Source organism: Gracilinanus agilis, chromosome 5 (genome assembly GCF_016433145.1).
Source record: "Gracilinanus agilis isolate LMUSP501 chromosome 5, AgileGrace, whole genome shotgun sequence".
In the NCBI taxonomy this organism is placed as follows: Eukaryota; Metazoa; Chordata; class Mammalia; order Didelphimorphia; family Didelphidae; genus Gracilinanus; species Gracilinanus agilis.
The window spans coordinates 89,892,765-89,914,507 of record NC_058134.1 but is presented as its reverse complement, the minus strand read 5'-3'; the positions used below and the strand labels follow the sequence as shown (position 1 = coordinate 89,914,507).

Genomic DNA, 21,743 nt, shown 5'->3' with positions numbered 1-21,743 from the left:
AAGAAAAGGACCTTTTCAGAGAGAAATGAGATCATTTTTGCTGCTCTCTTCTTTTGCTTCTGTTTTCTGTCAAGGAGAGTAGCCATTGCTATAGAAATTCAGAATAAAAATGACTAACAGGGAGATGAAGCCTCAAATAATTAAGGATATAGTGAGAAAGCAATTACATGCCCTTGATGAACTTAAGTCACTTGGCCAGGATTAACCAGATACATCTCTAGTCCTAAAAAAAACCCAACAGGTATGACTGCTAAGCCAGTCAATACTTGAAAGATCACAGAAAATGGAAGTGGCAACATGGGACTGGAAAGGGGAATATATTGCCTCTTTTGAAAAATGGAAGAGAAGAGAATTATAAATATCTAGAAAGAAAAAAGTGATTTTTTAAAAGCCAACAAAGCTTCACTGACAGGAGGGCATGCCAGACTAACCTCACTTCCTTTTCAATAGTATTACTAAATTAGTAAATGAGAAGAATTCTAAAGATATAGTTTAATTTAGATTTTAACAAAAACTTTTGATAAAGTATCTCATACTCTTGTTGGTTGGTTGTTGTCCTTTGTACTCAAAGAGGACCAAAACGGCATTACTATGATGGAGTCAAGGTACAGTGTGTCCTACTGTGGCTGATCAGACCAAGGTATGGACTACATGATAACAGAGTTAAGACAGATTCAGAACTGATTCCATCCGTTTGAAGGGCCAGACCCAAAGAGGACTTGCTAATCACTCAGATGTGGCAAGAAATCTCCAGTGGCATATCACAGGGATCTTTGTTTGGCTATGGGTTTTTCAACATGCTTATGAAGAATACATAAAAGCATACATGGCATGGTCATCAAATTTGCAGGCATCACTAATCTGGAAGGCAGAGCTAACACATAGGATGACAAAGTTAAGATCCAAAAGGACCCAGACAGTATGGAGCATTGAGTTGAATCCAATATGACAAAATTCAACAGAAATACATATAAAATCTTATATTTTGATGTAAAAACAAGTTTAAAAAAAACAAGCATACACACAACTTCATAATAAAAGATAGACTTCACTTGTACTGAAAAAGATTTTAGACTTTAGTGGATGGCAAGTGTAATATGAATCAGTGGCATAATATGGCAGCCAAAAAAAACCCTAATAGGATCTTGGAATGCATTTAGAAAGGCATAATTTCCAGGAATAGGGAAGTGGTAATCCCAATGTCCTCTGCCCTAATCAGATCTTACTTGTGAGTATTGTGTTCAATTCTAAGTGTCACATGTTTGAAAGGAAATTAATGAGAGCTAGAGAATGACCAGAAGAGAGCAATCAGATTAATGAGGGCCTTGAGACCATGTCACATTACGATTGGTTGAAGGAACTGGGCATGTTTAGCCTGAAGAAGAGAAGACTCAGGGGGCACATGATAGCTATCTCCAAGAACTTGAAAGGCTGTCATATTGAGAACGGATTAGACTTGTTCTGTTTGGCCCCAGAGGGCAAAACCAGGAACAATGGATAGATGTTGCAGAGAGGCAAATTTAGGCTCGATTTTAGGCAAAACTCCCTAATAAGTAGAGCTGACTCAAAGTGAAAATGGTTGTGCTAAGAGAGAGCTGGTTTCCAATCCTTATTGGATAGCCACTTGTTGGGGATTCCTTTTATGAATAGCTTGGACTTGATAGTCACTAAAGTCTCTTCCTTTTCTCAAATTTTGTGATTTTGAATTTTCTTACTGCTATTTCCACAAATTTTAGTGAAAAGCTTGCTTCAAAATATACAAAATGGGACTTTGTCTTCCATTATACTGTAACTTCTAACATTTTCATACATAAAATCCCACATTGTTTTGTTAATGATTCCTTGTTATCTTACATAAGGATAATCTTCACTAAATAAAATCTAGTTTTCAAATGTTTCTAGAGAAATATAAGAATGAAACCAAAGAAATATTTCTTCAACTACAAAGTAAAAGCAAAAGAATGCCTAAACTAAAATTAATCCACAAGATTGGAAATTGCCCTTTATACTTTATTAGGGAAAAAAGTGTCAGATCCTATACATTTTAGTCCTCCTCTTTAACTTTTGAAATGGACTAATGAAAACATTCACCCCAAACACAGATTATTTACCTAACTCTGATTTTTCTTCATAGAAGTATTCACTCTCTTCCATAAACATACCTCTACTACAAGCCTAGTATTTTACACCTTCAGTATTTTACAGGAGATAACTAGCATCAAACAGTAACTATAATAATCACTCTATGATGTCTTCAAGAGTCTCACTGAATGGATCTTTGCATGTATGTTAAAAAGAGACAATTTACAAAACAATAGAGCCATGAACAGATTTGGTCTACAAAAATAATAGAAAACAAAATAAATAATAGTTTACATATTAAAGTCATTAAAATGGATTCAACAGCACATTTAACACTTATATATTAGGCATCTGGCCCTCTATCCAGCATTTCTTTTTCTTTGTTAACTAGTAACACTTTCAGATCTTAGGAGCTTGCCTAAGCCTTAGAATTTTGAAATACGTAGATTTTTTTTCTGGTCCAGAAATAATGGAGGTGGAGAGAAAGGCTGGCAAAAGAAGGGTTTATTTCAGTTCCACTCCTAGCATTGCTACTATCCATGAGGCAAGATGTCTAACCTCTTTGGATAAAATTAAACAGCTGTTGTCCTGTAGAAGAGAACCAAAATGACATCACTATGTTGGAGTCAACATATAACCAACTGGACCAAGAGAAGCTCAGAAGGCTCTACTTGCTCCACCATAGGTCAGGCACAAGTATGAACATATGGGATGGAGAAATCTCTAATTCTGCATCTTATGAGCTATAAGACAATTCAAATTACAGCGACTCAGTTTCCTGGCCCAGTGCTGGCATACTGTCCAGACTTCATGGATGAAGTCAATAACCCAGCAGTGCTGTGGACCTTCAGTTTGGTAGGCAATCTCTACTCTCCTATACCTTCCTCTGCAGCCTCCCAAACACTGAGCTCAACCTCCTCATCTCTGTGTGCCATCCTGGAAAGTAGACTGCCGAGGTAAATGAACTTATCCGCAGCATTCAAAATCTGTCCATTTGCTGTAACCAATGATTTCACGTGTGGATGGTGTTATAGACAGTATGGTGCTACTGGATAGGACCTGATAGAGAAATGGCCCAAGGTCCTCTGATGGTCTAAGGACCTAAGCTGAGTGAGGTGGGAATCCTGGGTGGACATTGAGTTGTGGTAGTGAACACCGGCCCCACAAAGTATATGAAGCTCAGCTGAATACACACACACCTCCCTTAACAGTGCCCAGGACTAAGTGATCAAGTGAGATGTTGTGAATTGGATCACACAGCTTCTCTGAACCCTTCTCCTGGGTTTAACTTGATGGGTAATGCCTATGACTGTGATTTGATCTTGTTTGAATAATCCCTTTCCCTTAGATCCAAAGAATGGTAGTGAACTTTAGAATAATAACAGCATTCAGCTAGGTAAGCTTTTAGGATTTAATTGTAACAAACTCAGGGGAAGGATCAGGGATTGAAGGAAAGAGGTATTGGGTAACTACACTAGACTAATGATGATCAGGTTTGGCAATCACAAATTGATCAGGTTGAGACTATCTGCTGGAAAGGTTCCCCTCTCTGTGGCACTCAGGCCAGGCCAAGCGCCTTTGGCCTTGATCAGGTGTGTTGAGGATTGATGATATTCTTCCTTGATGATCAATAATCAATGTACAGCATGGCTCTATCCAGAAGTTGAGGATGTGATAATTTGTGGAACAGGATACAAGTAACCTAAGCAGGGTGGTTGGCCTACCCACCCAGCCACCCGGGGCCCCTTCTCATGAGTGAGAGAGCTTCTTGAACCAGCCTCTGCCTTTTACAGTCCTGGCAGTAGCTGTTTTTTGCCCTCTAGCTTATGGCATCCGGGTTAGTTCTAAATTTGAAAACTGTTGGGTGTCACTCATCCTGTTCTCCATTTTGCTAAGCAGAAATTGATGTTACAATGGTGCAGGGCTGGCTGCTGGGGTGCCTCCATTTTCCTGGTGTTAACTGTTAGGCCAAAAGTAGAATGAAGGGCAGAAAATCAGTCCACTCTCTGCTGCATCTTGGTCTGACAGGCTGCAATCAATAATAAGAACTTGATCCTGGAGAGACAGGCTAAATACTTCCACAGTATTCTTAACAGACCATCATCAATCAATGCTAAAGCCACAATCATCTGTCCCAAGTTGAAGTCAATCCCTCTTCTGCCAAAATTCCAACTGAAGAAGAAGTCGTGATGCCATTAGGCTCCTTTCAGATGGCCTGGTACTGATTCCATTCCAGCAGATATTTACAAGGCAAGGGAGGGAAGGGTTATATGGAAAGGAGACATTATCCCCCAAGAGATCAAAGATGCCTCCAATATCCATCTCTATGAAAGAAAAAGAAATAAATTATCCTGTGACAGTCACAAAGGGAAGGGCCTCTCTTAGTCACTGATGGCCAGACTCTTGCCAGAATCCTCTTTAATAGACCGATCCTTCGCCAGAAGATGGTCATCTACACCAGAGCCAGGGTGGCTTCAGAAAGGGCTGACGAATAGTCAAGATGGTATTTGCTGTCCAACAACTCCAGGAGAAATCCCAGGATAATATATTACAAAGGTCTATACACAACATTCCTTGGTCTGAACAAGTCTTTTGATACTCTCTATCCTCATAGCTTATGGAAGATTCTGGTAAAATCTGGCTTCCTGTAGAAATTCATCAAATGGACATTGTTCTTGTGCTTTCTAAGTCACTGATGGAGTGAAGCAGGGCTATGTGCTTGTCCCCATGCTTTTTAGCATAAAGAGTTCAATGATGAAAATAGCATCAAGGTCAGCTTAATCACACTGACGGTAAATGTAACCTTAAAAAGGTTACAAACCAAGACTAAAGTGAAGGGAGAGTTGGTGCACAACTTTCGGTTTGCAGTTGATTGTGCACTCAAAGCAGATAGGATTTAATATACCCCACACTGCTGAAAGGTATATTCATCTTAATTCCTGCTAGTGCAGATATATTTATCACCTATTATCACAACCACACCAAATAAATTCTAAAAATATTTATAAATGTAATGCAATAGCATGAAGTTAATAACAGTTTTTGAATACAATTTGTAATGCTCATTTATTTTCAATTACTACTAACAACAAAATATAATGGCATGTAAAAGTGATATTAATAGAATAATGAAACTTAAGGGGTTAAAGATTTAAGAGTTTACCCCTTTAGAATAATGAACTGGAGGAATTTCATGTGAATTGGAAAGATCCCCAGGAATGGATGCAGAGTGAAAGGAGCAGAACCAGGAGAACATTATACACAGAGACAGATAAACTGTGGCACAATCGAACATAATGTACTTCTCTACCAGCAGCAATGAAATGATCCAGGACAATTCAGTGACTTATGAGAAAGAACACTATTTAAATCCAGAGAAAGAACTGTGGGAGCAGAAACACAGAAGAAAAACAACTGCTTGGTCACATGGTTTGATGAGGATATGAATGGGGATGTAGACTCTAAGTGATCACCCTAACATAAATATTAATAACATGGAAGTAGGTCTTGATCAATGACACATGCAAAACCCAGTGGAATTGCTCGTTCGCTATGGGAGGGGAGTAGAATGAGGGGAGGGAAAGAACATGAATCGTGTAGCCAGGGAAAAGTATTCTAAGTTAATTAATTAAATAAAATTTTTCAAATTAAAAAAAAGAGTTTACCCCTTTAGTATGTAGCTTCTATTTTAATTTTTGTACAATCATTCTAATTCTACCCTTCAAAAAACCCCAAATTTCCAAAATAAATCTGATATTAATTTCTTTCATCTAAACAAATCTATAAATTTAATGAAAACATTACATCTTTCAAGTTAAGGATTTGACATTTCCTACATGTACCTTAAGTATTTATAGTTTAGTTAAGATACAGTGAACCCTCACCTATTGTGGGAGTTACTTTCCAGAGACCACACCCCATAGGTTAAAATCCAAAGTAGCAGCATTATATTTATTATCTATATATATTTTAAGGCTTTATGAACCCTTTCAACTCTCCTATAAACCTTTTCCACACTTTTATTAACCTGGTCACTGAGACAATCAGCACCCAGGATACAGAACACAGTGTTGTGGTTGATTGCCTTTCATTCCATCAGCCAATAGTGTGCCTCAATAAGTATTAACTCCACAATACAGAAGAATTAGATTTTTTAAAAAATAGCAGTACAGTGAAGCTACAATAAGTGAACCGAGATATAGCGAGGGTCAACTGTACTTTAGAATTATACACTTGGGAGAAAAACAATGCATCTCTATAACATACCATTCGCTTTTAAATTAAAATAGAAATAATTGTTGCTAATTATTTGAATCCTGAAAAAAATCAGCATCTCTTAATATTTTGAGAATACCTGCTCAGAACAAAAAAAAATCACTAACATAAAAATGAAGAAAAATTCACATTTCATCAATCTTTTAATTATTTCCTTTTTCTACTAGAGAACAATTTTTTAAAATATTAGATAACTTTTAAAAATGAACTTTTTAACCTTCTAAGATGCTCTACATTCATTTAAAATGACCTTAAAAACTATAGATCAAAAATGAGATATTTTATATAAAATATTAAGAAAACAGGTCTTTGACACCTTGTTGAAATAGTGTGGTATAGTGGTAAAGGTGGTGACCTTGGAATCAAGAGAATCCTTTGCTCCCTTTGCTTTGATTTGACATCTGCCTACAACACTGTGAAACAATGAATAAGTCATTTAACAACTTGAACCTCAGTTTCTTTATCTGTAAAAAGAGGACACCTGCAGTACCAATTTCAATGGCTAATCGTAAGGGTCAAATAGCATAATGTGTATGAAGCATTTTACAAGCCTCAAAAGCATCATGTAAACATAAGTCATGATTTCTGATAGGACTGTGACTTGCCTGGATCCATGGTTTCAGAAAATAAGAGAAGAGTGACTGAAAGTTTATCTTTCATTAGAATAGACTGATTGCAAAGATGCATCTGCTCCACAGCTGATGTCACAAATATGAATAACTTGCTCTGAAGCTGTCACTTTCACTAAGGAAAGAATGGATGCTTCAGTTACATGGCTACACTGTTAGGCTGCAGTCCATCCTTCTACCCAGGTCTGATTCCAGATAAGCAGATACAGTCTATTTTGTTCATGCCCCATGCTACTAATTTATGTGATACTTTTTTAGTCTAAATATGTAACACATATACCATTTAGTCTCCTCTGAAGTGCTTCTTCCTCAAGTGTAATTATATAAATTTGTTCATCCAGGTCTTCAAGAATCTAAATGTAAAAAAAAATCACTGTTGTAATAATGTAAAATAAATGGTTAAGTTTTAATTTATGTACAAAACTTAAAATGATAATTAACATTAGTTATTATTAGGTTATATTATAGTTAAGTCACTTGCAAGCTAAGTTGTATGTATTTTACTAAATACACGAAAAAAATTGACCCAAATATTTTGCACTCAGTAAGTCAAATTTTGTTTATCAAAGAATCTGCATTTTTTATATTTTATTAGCCAAAAGCATAAAGTTGAAGAAAAGCAAGGTCTTCTTTCTAATTAGCAAATATAAAAATTCTACATACACATAATTGTAAACATAGAATGCTTATTAGTGCATTGAAATTCATAATTTTAAATTTGGAAAGGCCATTAAAAATTTAGCTCAATACTTATTTTCTTAATTATGTTTACCAATCTGTTGAGCACTTACATTATAATTTGGCACAGATGACCAATAAAATAATTCATTGGTGTGTAATGTTTTGCCACTTTTTATTCCTCAAAAATACCATAATGAAATTTAACTGTCCTTTATCAGTCAACCTATAAAAAATGAGGCTAATTAAGGAAATGAAGGACTTTAAATTTTAATATTATGTAACACATTTCCATCATGTCACATTCCCTCAAGTGAAATTAAAATGAAAACATTATTGGTCATCTCAACTATACATGCTTCCCTTCTATCCCAGATATGACAAAAAGTAGTCTGTTGGCTTGACCTGAATTTTACATTTGACTGTGAGAGGCTAGTAGTATATCCTTTAATTGTTTGCTTTGCTTATGTCACATTGCATCTACTTTGTCTGGAAGGGTATAGTAGTAATTCAAGTGAGAAGCTTTTGGTTTTAAGACCAACTCTACATCTTGTTAGGTGCTTGATTTGCTAGTCACTAATTCCAAAATCTTGAATTTCCTTATCTGTAAAATGAGGAGAGTAGTACTGCCCTGACTACCTCACAATGTTGTTTTGAGAATCAAATAAAATGATATATATGAAAGTATATTACAAACTGTAAGTCACAACACAAAGATAATTATTATTGTTCAGCCCTTGTTCCAGTAGAAAAATACTTTCAAAACCACATACTTAACTACCTCCCTCACTCCAAGGAAGATATGAGAGAGGACAGAATTGCTTAAGATTAGTATTTTGCATTAGTCTGAGAGACAAACTGTTTATTTCCAAAATGGCAGAGCTTAGCAAATGGAATGAGGGTATAAAACTTTATTTTCTTAAGGTCTCTGAAGTCAAATCTTCATTGTTTAGTTTCATTATTTTATATAAATAAGATCCTAAAATAATGTAATAACATATCAAATACAAACGCCAAAACACACGGCAAAGCCAAAAGTGACTGATTTTTAGAATATATTGGTGTGCCCAATCTCCTTCATTAATAGAAATAATCAAGAACTTACTTCTTAAGGTCTAACTATGTAAATAATCACTACTAGATAAAAAAGAAGATGCTTAAGTATATATGGTAAATCTTGAAACATTCTAAAATGCCAATTTATGAGAAAAACTTTTCAGAAATCATCTGTGACTGAGAAATTCATTTTACATTGCTGGGCCTCGATTTTCTCTTCTATTAAATAAGGAGTATAGACATATGATCTTTAAGGTTCCTTCCAGCACTTAGTTTCTATGATTTACTCAAGGATGCTGAGCTAAAACAGTTTATGCCTCTAAGGAATAAGAAACTGATTCTAAATGCACTAAGGGAATTTTTCCATTAAGTTCTATGACCTCACAAAGATTCCTATTATACATACAAAGCTAAATAACAAGTTAAAATGTAATGTAAAAGATGTTCAAATGCAATCACATTTATTTTAGTAGGAATAAATGAATTGACTACAAAATACTTACTGTTGGTTTCACCAACAGCTGACCCATGACTGTAAACATTCGTGAAAGTCCAACTGGTGTGCACACTGTAAAGAATACATTTTTTACTAATAGTCTGATTTTTAGATTTCAAAGTTGAAATAAATACATTCCTAATGTATGTACAATATAACATGCTAAAAGTAAGATGGTCCTTTTTCAGGATTCTCATAGAATATTTATATTGTCACTTTTAATTTAATGTTGGGCAAATGTCACTGAGATTTTTAAACTTTTTGTCTGGTACAAAACAATGAGGAATTACTCATTACAAAACTGAAACTATTTTAATATCAATGAGAATCAGCTACTTGTTTAAACTAATCAATGCCTACCTCCTCTAAGCTAAAAATTGTTTTCTAGAGCACTGAAGTATATCAGTGGAATCAATCTTGGACTCCCAATAGAACGGTCGGTCATCAATGAACATAATAAACAAATTAAAATTCAATGTGAGTTGAATAATAAGTATGATAATGAGAACAGTCTAGAGATTCACACACGTGACTAACATTTTAATTTTCATTAGATACAAAATAATATGCAGTAGGACACCATTCTAAAACATTTTAGGGGTCAAAACTAACACCTACTTGGTAATCTGTGTTAGAGTGGAAAACGATATATTACATATCAACATGAACTTCAATATAATCGAATGGTTAGACAACTTAAATTAGCTTTATTATATTCAATCATCCAAAGAAATATAGCTTAAATATTTTCACTATTAGTGAGTTTTCCCCCCTCAAATGATTCCCTAAGATACTAGAGGCATGGAAATCAAAAAACAAATAAATACTCTCAGTTGAAGTTTAATCATGATTTTTTAATTGATCAGCTTTGTGAGTAACAGAATCAAATAGTCTGATAATTAGAACTGAGATGTGCTAAACAGAAATAATAGAGTTGTCAAATAATATTTTTGGAGCTTAAGTCGTTGCCTCCATTAACTTGGGGTAACTACTATAATATTTAAAAAGTATTATAGTACATTGTAGAAAATTATCTTTATAATGTTTTAGTTGGAGGTCAAGAACGACACCTATGTTATAGGGTGTCTGTCCCATGTAAAAAAGTGTGTATTTGGAAGAAGGAATTATCTGAAGTCTGAGCATCACAGAGTCCATTCAATTCCCCACATATGACATATCTACAGCAAATTTTAATCCCAATCTGACTTGCTGCCAGCAAGTACCTGCTTTACCTCATTGCAGATATGGGAACGGAAACTAACCTCTACCTAAATGAAAAAAATAAAACTGGATAATCTAGAGGAATATTCCTTTCAAAAAAAAACCAAATAATTTCTGACTAATTTGGGGTTATTTATGCCCTTCTAGTTATGTAGATGCATCAATGTTGAATTAATATTCAAAATTGTAAACCCTAGGTTAAGAAAGATAAGACTTAACTCTACTTTTAAGCAATTTCAAATTTTTCTTGTCTTGGCTCATTAAATAGGTAATACTTAAAAATGAAACATTTTAAAAGTATATATACATATATATTAAGTTGAAACTTAAAATAAAATGTAATATTTGAAAACTTAAAAGTATATTCTCTATTCTACTATCATATAATATTGTATCAAATCTTTACTTATACACTCAGACCCTGGTGAGTAGCAATAAAACAACATTGAATAGCTTTAATATAGTAATAGCTTTATTTATTCATTACTTTAAGTAATATGATTGCAATTATATTCATGCATTTATTAAAAAGACTAAGCCATGTAAAACTCTGAAATGTGTATATGTATATATAAATGGCATAGTTTAAAATATATGCATATATATTTATAGATATAGATATAACCACATATAAATATGAGGAAAGCTGTTAGCCAGCCAAATTTTTTTAGTAACTATAAATTTCAAATAAAATTATTGCTCAACTGGGTATTAGTTCAGGCAGAGCTCAGTCATTACTTCCATTATGTTGATCTGAATGGAAAGAACTGATGACAATGTTACAAAATATTACTACTTCAAAGTAAAAGTAATGCTAACAAGATCAAGGAACACCAAATGGATGCTCAGTAAGGTAGATTGAAGTAGGTGAGAGTCAGTATGTTCAGGGCCAAAAGAGGTCAAGGATGCTTATCTTGAGCACAATTCAAATCTAACATCAGATCTGAGCTCAAAAGAAATAAATAAAAATAGTTACTTCTGCACAGCTAAAGCCGGACAAAGAAGAGAGCAAATGCAATGCAGCAAATTGGTTTGTCAGACCAGAATATTAAGGACCTGGCAGCGACTAGAAACTACATTTTTAATGCTGAAATTTTATATGCATATGATAAGCTAGATGGCAAGTATTCTGATGTTTCATCAATATATTAATTAATATATATGTGTATAAAGTCAAGATAGTTAAATTTTTATAGCTACCCAATATGGGATAAAATAGGGTTTATTTTGTATTCTACAGGAATTTAGCTAGTGAAATAACAAAATACCAAGTTATATCAAAGTTCCCAACTATCAACAATCCTTCTTATTGAAGTTTATTTTTTAATGAACACTATTAGATATGAGAAGCGTAGTCTAATGGATTCTTGGAGAAAAAAAATGCTATTAATTTAAAATAGTTAAAATCTAGAAAAATATGAAAATGTATTATCAAGGAATCACAAGTCCCTAGAAATCTCTAGTAATTGTCACTGTTGGGATACAGAGCTAATATAGTTTGCTAATAAAATCTAATTTCTACTAATCAAAAGAATACTTACAAAGAAGTAATAAACATCCCATTAATGATATACAGGAATATAAATAAGGTAGATAGAATTCCCAGAGATCTATAACAAAAAAATAATTTAACATATGCATTAAATATGGTACATACATGTTAAAATGTTATGAAACATTAATGTTATTAAATATTTAAAATGTTATAAAATAAGACATTAAATCTGATGAAAGTAATTCCATTCAACCAAAATGTATTAAGCACCTACTATATGTGTAAGGCACCATGTTAGTGAGATAAAAAAACAAAAATGAAAGTCTCTGCTTTCACCAAACTTACATTCCACTGAAGGCAATACAACATGTAGCAAAATAGAAAGAAAAGAAGCTCTGGAATCAAAAAATCTAGGTTCAAACAATACTTCTAACTAATAATAATAGTAATAATAAAAGTTAGAATTTATATAGCACTGTAAGGTTTGCATATAACTTTACAAATATTATCTAATTTGATCCTCACAACTACCATGGAGGTGCTGTTATTACCCCCATTTTACAGATGAGAAAATTAAGGCAGAAGAGGTTAAATGTCTTGCCCAGGGTCATACTGCTACTAAGTGTGTGAAGTTTGATTTAAATTTAAGCCTTCCTGCTCCAGGTCTAGTTGGTGCTCTACCCACTGGGCTACTTTGCTGCCTGTGGGTCTTTGGGCCCTTCACCTCCCTGAGCCTGCTGGATTACTGGGCCTTCTAAAGTCCCTCTCAGTCCCAGGTCAATGATTCCTCACAGATATGTAAATCCATTGGCAAAGTGAGGAGATGAGCACATTAACTGGGGGCAGAGATCCAGGAGAAGGGAGAAAATTGTTAAAAAAGCTTGTGCCAATGCTCCAAGGCAGGGTTGGAACGGAGGCGTAATGTGGCATAAGGCTGAAAGATAGGATAAACCAAATTAAGGACTTTATTTTACTAACTGTTCCTTTGCAGGATAGTACACTAAAAGGATTTAGAAAACAGGCATAGAAAATTATTATAAAACTTTACACAGGAAAAACCTTTGTGGCATCTTAGAAACAAAAAGCAATTATCAAAAATACCTTGGAAGCTGCTTAAACAATCTGCATCTATATCAAGTACATGATGGACACACGCATAAGCCATGCTGGAAATCATTTGCAAGTGCGGACTGAAACATTAGGAGAATTTCAAAACATCTAAAACTATGTCCTGCTCTTTAGAAGATGGTTTAAAGAAATAAATTCCTTACCATATAAAGATTCCATACTGGCAGCATCATTGTCAATGAGAGCAGAAGCTACCCAAACTATTCCAAAAATAAGCAGTGCAAGAAGAATCAGCATAACAACAGTTTCCAAAATTCGTGCTCTGATTCCCTGAAAAGTATAACCAGAATATAATTTTTAAATATCATACTCCACTTGCCAAGCTTCTATAATATGAAATTGCAAATAATTCTTTACAGAGTAAAAAAACGTTACTTTACTACCAGGGGGGAAAATCACTAAGTGCTTATCCCTCTTAAGAGTTCTCTGGTTGATTTTTTTTTTCCTTTTCAACCCATGAGAAATACTATTATCTTAAACTTGGAAATAAAATGCAATTCTCATTAATCTCATGATGCCATAAAAACATTCTTTACACCATATAATTTTGCAAAGTCATTTTTAAAGATGGATTACTTTCTTAACACTTTGGAGATTAACAAGTTTTCATCTATGATTTCAATCAAGGGAATGGAAGGCCAATTATGGCACATAGCCAAACAACTTAGCCAGCATTAAACACAATTTAGGTACAATGTGCCACTTTACTTAAGAATAAAATTTCCCACCGTAATTAGTTCTATATGTTCTTCACAGTCTACAGAGCCCTCAAGTGTGCAGCTAAAGAACTGCTCGTTTTCATTCTGTACTGCTTTTGCATTCGTTTTATGGATTACATCATTCCTTTCTCAGCATTGGAGAGGGAATCCACTAATTCACAATACTGGAAGCATATGTATATATGGTTATATTATAACAATTACTTTAAATATAGAATTAATTCTGTCCTGAGGATCAAGATACTGTACTTTAAAATGATACTGAGGTCAAACGACCAAAACATGGAGAAAACAAAAAACTAAGAGGAAGAATGTTTTTATTTTATTTGCCCTAAAAAATGATACCAGAAATTTGAGCTAACATCAAAATTATAAGACTGTCCAAAGCATTTAAACACTTATCCTATGATATAATTTTATAAATAGTAAGGCTAAGGTTATGGCCCAGTTTGTTATAAATTATAAAACAATGTTTTTTTAATGTAAAATATTAGAAACCCTTAATTGAGAATGAATGCCTAGGCATATATATAGGTTGCTTTTTTTCTACTAAATATCCTTTGAAATACTGTTTTCCAGTTCTTGAAGGAGTGGAAACAAAATGAGATACACAATTAGAACTATTATTATGGCCCAGGCACCTAAAAATTGGAAATAAAAATATATAAATAATACCAATACTAACGAGACATTTGCATATAGCATGCCTTAAAGTTTACAAAATGTTTAATACAGTGATCTCATTTGATCTTCATAGTAACCAAAGTGAAATATTTCTTATACTATTCATCCCAATTTTATAGATAAAGAAACTGAAGCTCACAACTTAAATGACCAACCAAAGGTCACTGATTTGTTAACCCTAGATTTTGGCTATGATGTTCCTAGGAATTTTCATTTTGGAATTTATTTTAGTATGTAAGTGGTGGATTCTTTCTATTTCTTCTTTACCCTCTGATTCTAAGAGATTTGGGCAATTTCTTTTAAGATTTATTGAACTATGACATGTAAGTCACAATATAGTCCAATGATTCTTAATTTTTTCTCTTCCATCATTCAAGTCAATTCTTTTTGCAAAGAGATAATTTAGATTTTCTTCTATTTTTTCAGTCTTTCAACTTTGTTTTAATATTTCATCACTGGCTACTCTTTGGTCTATTCAGTTTTCAAGATGTTTCTTCTTTGAACAAGGTTTTGTACCTCATGAGAAGACAGAATAATTTTTCCAATGCTTTCTTCCATAGGTCTCATTTATTTTCCAATTATTTTCCTCAAGCACATGTATTCCTTTTATAAAAAAAAATCTTAAAATTTTTATTTTAGAACTCTTTCTTCATCTTTTCAAGGAATTCTAGTTGAGTCTATGCCCGTGCTGTGTTTTCCTCTGAGGCACTGCTCAGATGCTTTGCAGGCATTCTTTTCTGTCTTTTTGTTTTGAGTGTCCCTACTATATAATAATTCATTATGATGGTTTTTTGTTTCTTTTTTTGTTTATTCTTCAGCCTGCTTCTGGACTTCAGATTTGATGTTGGGACCAGGTTCTGCACACATCTGGAGGGAAGGTCTGAGTTATCATCGCTTCTTTCTTAGGGGTTCTTTCTTGGAGGGTGTTGTGTTATTCCAGGCTCTCAAGAGCAGTTTGGACTGGGAACCTGCAAGCTCCCAAAGTGGTCTGATCCATGGCAAAGTCTCATTTCTGCTACTCCCATTCTCCGGGCTGGGATCTGCAAGTTCTTGACTGTAGTTTGCATCTACACAACAATGGACCACCTCAACACCAGCTGCAAAGTTCTGTTGGCTCCAAGAAGTAGAAATGTAGGCTCCCCTTTGGTCTAGGATTTCTGCCCTGATCATTCTTCCACAGGCTGAGCTAGATTCTGGAAATAAGCCCCTGAATGGAGCTTGGAGCTTGGGCCACATCACTGCTACAGCTACTAACCTCTACACTTCCTCCTTTTCCCATATACAGGCTGGGGCCTCCCTACCCAGGAATGCCACTGCACTATGCTGATCTCCTCCTCAGTCCACCCTGGGTTTATGACATGGGACAAGGGAATAGATGACAAAGCTGCTGGTTGGCTATAAAAAAATGCCCTCTAAATGCACCATATCAACAATCAACTCAACCAACCATCATCCTGGGGTAGTTTATCCCATGTGCTGAATTATTCATAAGAATAACCAGATTTCCCTCCAGCTATTTCATAGATATTTAAGTTGGCAATAGTGCTACTAAAAAGAACCAATACAGTATTGCAAAATGAAATATATTTGAGGTTTTCCATTATTTTATTTTATTTTTAAATTATATCTTTTCTTCTTTTTAAATGGTTAATTGAGAATAAATCTAAAAACAAACAAAAATTTAAAAATAAGAATTCTTTTAGGGCCAAGGAACTGGAAAAAAAGAAATGAAAAGGCAATTTTAAAGTTCTAGGAATAGCAATACCAGCCACAGCACAGATTATTTTGGCAACAAAGTCAAGAATGAATTGAAAAGGAAAAGATCAAAAATAGGGAGACAAGATAGGAAGCAAACAAGCAAGTTAACAGTTTTCTAATATCTAATACCAAATTCTCTAAAATAAAAATATAACATTTGTATAATGCCATACAATTAACACTATTTTGCATACCACAGAGAAATCCCGCATTAAAAAAAAAAAAAGAATATCCAACATAGGGTCTGATTATCTCATGAGGTGTCACTGGTATTCCCCATGACAAAGAGTTATCAATTCCCCCATCAAGTTCTATTTCTTCTCTACTACTCTGTAACCCAGATAAAAAGTGTAGCATCCTCTTTCCTCAGAGACATACAAATCATCAATAATTCTCCTAGATAGCCCTTAGTTACCAAGAATAAAGAACACAACTTAAAATGTTTTGTATATAACTTATCTAATCCTACATAGAATTTTTATTTGGAAGGTAAATTTTTATTTGGAAGGTAAGTTTTTGAATAGAGAACCTTTTCTATTCAAATAATAGAGATTAAATGTTCTAGCCTGTAAGATGTTAATATAAATATTTATATGGCTTTTTAAAACAGTAAAATGAATTCAGGAAAATTAGCTAAATTAGCTAAATGTTAATGTATAGAATACACAGAACAAGTTGAAATTCAGAAAACAGTTTAGGAACACATGTTTAAAGCATGGTGAACTTCACCTCACCTCATTACTACCTTTGGATTATTATCTTTGGATAATAGTATCTCTATTCCAAAGTGTGAAATTCCTTTGCTCTTAAAGATTTGTGGTCCAGTCTAAATGAATTATAAATATTTGTGTGATACATATTATGATAATGTTACAAACTAAATAGCTGTGAATTATTTAATTTTCAAAGAGTTGTCTTTCTCAAAATATTAAAGCAATTTTGTACGGCCCAATGATTTTTAAAATTGAAATGAAGTAAGTTTCCTCAATTCATACTGAAAAAGTTTACATTCAGGAAGTGACAATATATTAAGTCTGATCACTGATAAAAATGCTTCTTTAATGCAAACATATTACTAGTAAATTTGTGATTTTTAATAAAAAATGAGAATAACTTGAGATATGCTAAAATCCTTACACATCAGAAAAAAAAGCCATGATATCCCCTAAAGAGATTAAATAATTATAATATTCTTCAGTTTTATGCCATAGAATTATAATGTTGTATAGAAATAAATGCTGGGGGATGGAGTCCCAGACAGAGTGATCTGATAATGAATCTGACAGATAACGTTCGCCAAAGCTCCAGGAACATTTAAAACAATGCCACTTGGAATCAAAAAGAATATATTTACCCAGGACAATTCTGAGGGACTTATGGAAAAGAACGCTACCCACATTCAGAGGAAGAACTACAGGAGTGGAAACAGAAGAAAAACAACTGCTTGAACACATGGGTTGAGGCGGACATGATTGGGGATGTAGACTCAAAACTACCACACCAATGCAACTATCAACAATTTGGAAATAGGTCTTGATCAATGACACATATTAAAACCAGTGGAAATGTGCATCGGCCATGGGTGGGGGGACAGCGGGGGGTGAAGGGGAAAGTAGGAGCATGAATTATATAACCATGTTAACTTTTCTAAAAAATAAATATTAATAAATGTTCAAAAAAAAGAATACATTTATATCTTCTATACAACAGAGCTTCAAAGGTGGCCCATCATACCCTCTGATACTGAAGTTTTCTTTTTCTATAGGCTTTAACCTAAAGAACAGCTATTCTCTCTAGTCATTTGCACATGGTTGCTCCAGGTTGTCAGTGTCTTTAAGACTTGGGCATTAAATTCCATATATAACCCATACAAAAATCCAGCTGTACCTTTCTTCTTCTGGATGATACTATCTTATTAATGCAGCCAAATGTTATGTTAGATATTGATTTTGTTAATTGATTGATGTCAATAATCTTTGACTAACTACTGCCTATATAGAGAATTAGTTGTATTTATTTCCCTATGTTCTAATTATGCTCTATACTTAATCAATAACCATTTAATCTTTTACACAAAGAATAGGTCAAGTCAACAAGCTTCATCAGACACTTATTATGTGACACACACTTGCTAAGAGCTGGAGACATAAAGGAAAGCAAAAATGACTGCTCTCTGAGAAAAGGCCACAAGCTAACGGGAGGGACAAGCTCGAAATCACTCAGAACCTGCAACATAGACATAACTGGAGGCCACCTCAGAGGGGAAGCACTAACAGTGAGAGAGAAGGTGGAAGCTGCTTCTAGAAAGCGGGATTTCCATCCAGACTTGAAGAAGTCAGGAAAGCCAAGGCATACAGGAAAGGAGGGAAGATGTCTTAGCAAGGGACAGCCGGTAAAAAGGTAAAGAAAGTTTTATTAGTAGCCACTTCAAACAATTTATTCTGAACTTTTTATTCAACTAAAATATTTTCACACTAATTGTTATTAAGTTGTATCTTACCTAATAAAAAAATACTTTATAACTTATACTATAGATATAGCTACAGATATATATGGATAGGTACCATAGAAGATAAATGTGAGATTATACCTACATATGTATGTAGATATAGATAAATGGTTATCTCTATCTATATGTTATTTGAGCTTCATAACCTTAAGCGGTGGGTATTACAGGCTTGTTTTCACTTTATAGACGGAGAAAGAGATTCAGTAACCAGTTCATGATCACGTGACTAATCACAACTAAAGGCGACGCATGAATTCGGGTTTTCCAGACTCCAAGTTAAGCATCTCTCCACACACCCAACCCTTTTTGTTTGATTAATTTGGCTGCAGGTAAGAGGGGGAAGCTTATGATAGGACGACTGCCCAGCTTCACTGGAACTTTGGGTTACGGCTGATACTTCTGGAGGACGCCTGCATTCAGTATGGTGCTGGTCTGAATTGAGGAGACACTTTTCCCGAAACTATTTTATTTAGTCTCGGTGGCCTATAATAATCAGTACTTTGAGCATATGTTTAAAAAACCATGTATATGCTCGATCGTGTTTATTAGCCATCGATACATGTGTATCCAACTATCCCCGTACAAAGAGGAGCTACGTCTGAAAATGTCTGAAAACAGATGTGGCCTATGTTTGGGGGTAGCCAAGACTTTATAATCTGTATGGAACACAATCTAAGAAGCATGGACATTTAATTAGAAACTTTAAACTCTTTAGAAGCAGGGGAATCCCAGAATTCTAGGACCCGTGAGAAAGTACTTTCACTCTACAAGGACATGAAGGCTCACTGGAGGAAATCCCGCAAGGATTCCAACAAGCCCCTGGGCTGGCTGCAGAGCAGGGAGAGCACGTGGCCCCTCTTCCCTCCATCTCCTCATCTAGAAGAAGACTCTAAGGGCAGTGTCTGCCTCCAAGGCTGCCAGCTAAGACAATGTCTATCCCAAGGAGATGGAGACCCCCCAGAGAAGAGGCAGGTGGCTGGAGCGGGCCCGTGCAGTGCTCAGAGATCAGCTGGCCACGGCTGCCCGCAGCATCCTGAGCATCGCGGCCTCCCGAGCATCGCGGCCTCCCGAGCATCTCGGCATCCTGAGCATCGCAGCATCGCGGCATCCCGCCGCTTGTCTCACTGCTGGACTGATGACTGGAAGAGAGTGCGGCTGATGGCTTGGTGCACTCGTGCCTCTCTTCAATCCAACAGGACAGCATTTTGGTCCTCTTTGAATAGGAAGGATGACAACCGACCAATCATACACAGAACACTGAAAATCCTTCAGGATTCTCTAAGCATGGCCTATGAGTAATAACATGACTGTTACTACTAATCATTAGGCCTCAGAGGACTCAATAAGCAGACGGTTACCCATGAGGACCTAGTACTCATCTGTGCCCACTGAACAAGGTACGTGAGTACGTCAAGGCTCTTATTGGTGGCAATCATCTAGCTACTGAACTATCATGCTTAGAAACCATAAAAGGAAGACATTTCATAGGCAAGTCAGAAGATACTGACCCAGACAGCATTTTTTTTATTTTAACTGTAGGAGGCGGTTGGGTAGCTTGTGGACAGAGAATCAGGCCTAGAGATGGGAGGTTCTAGGTTCAAATCTGACCTCAAACACTTCCTAGCTGTGTGACCCTGGGCAAGTCACTTAACCCCCATTGCCTAGTCCTTAGCATTCTTTTGCCTTGGAACCAGTACACAGTATTAATTCTAAGGCAAAGGTATGGGTTTTAAAAAAAAATTATTTTAGCTGTAGAGTCCAGAATTTAAATTTGTTATGCTAGTGAGAATGAATTAATCCCATGTTTGTCAGCCTTGGGATCTGAAGACTATTTGGAGTATTACTGCCTTTACAGGTCATCAAGTGACATCACTCTTACCCAATACATCTAAATTTCTTCCTAAAATTACACCACAAACATGAAATGTCTAAAAGAACTCTATAACCATTCCAAAGTCCTCCTGGAGAGATGACCACAACTCCAAACTCAGGTCCCCTCAACCTGGTTTTGCTAGTCCTCTGAGATCATAGAGCGACTGCTGCCCATGCTACAGCTTCTGGGCACCACCATTTATTAATAGAGATCTTGAAGAAAACACAAGCACACACACAAGCCTACATTTTGGGACAAAGAGGTGATGAGGAAAAAACCAATCATGAGAGGTCAATGTTGAAAAGATCCAGAAAAAGTGGTGGGAAAAGTACAGGCTCTAGAATCATAAGAACTTTGTGTATTTAGGTAAATCACAGAGCTCTCTAGGACTCAGTTTCTTCACCTATGAAATAACGATAATAATATTTGTAGTACCTACCTCCCCGGGTTGTTGCCAGGCTCACAGAAGTTAATAATTAACAAAAAGCATTTTTCACAAACTCTAAAAGTGCTCTATTTATGGAAATAAGTATCAAGTGATAACATTTATATAACCCAGTGGAATTGCTTGTTGGCTCTGGGAAGGGGGAGGGAAGAGGAGAGGAAAGAGGGAAGGGAATGAAAATGAATCATGTAAACATGAAAAAATATTTTAAAATAAAAACTATAAATAAATAAAGCGCCCTATTTGATTATTATTAAATATAAGATTTTTAAAAATGAAAACATTAGTATATTCTATAAGAGCAACAAAGGGAAATTAAAAATTATGAGCACAATCTCAAATATTATAAAGTACTGACAATTAACTAGCCAATTTTTAAATATCATTTTATTTTTTTAAATAAAGCATGACTTAAAAATGCCACCTTTACCTGCATATAAGTATCTTTTTTTTTAACCCTTACTTTCCATCTTAGAGTCAATACTAGGTGTTGGTTCCAGGGCAGAAGACTGGTAAGGGCTAGGCAATGGAGGTCAAGTGACTTGCCCAGGGTCATACAACTAGGAATTATCTGAGGCTATGCATATAGGTATCTAAAGCATGTAAGTCTCTGGAGCTCTATTAAGGTTCATTAAGCTCTACTGAGCACTAACTAGACTTCTAGGGCTTACAATATAGAATGACAGCCATTTTGA

General features: G+C 35.0%; 1 protein-coding gene across 2 annotated transcripts in view; it reads right to left on the bottom strand.

The window, feature by feature from the left end:
- Nucleotides 1–21,743, bottom strand: part of LMBR1 (limb development membrane protein 1) — a 162,741-nt gene that overhangs the window by 40,073 nt on the left and 100,925 nt on the right. For both annotated transcript variants that reach the window (XM_044679823.1, XM_044679824.1), the window contains exons 6-9: nt 13,204–13,330; nt 11,979–12,047; nt 9,224–9,288; nt 7,267–7,339 (exon numbers count right to left, since the gene is read on the bottom strand). In XM_044679823.1, coding sequence (XP_044535758.1) covers nt 7,267–7,339; nt 9,224–9,288; nt 11,979–12,047; nt 13,204–13,330 — 334 coding nt within the window. The remainder of the gene's footprint in view (nt 1–7,266; nt 7,340–9,223; nt 9,289–11,978; nt 12,048–13,203; nt 13,331–21,743) is intronic.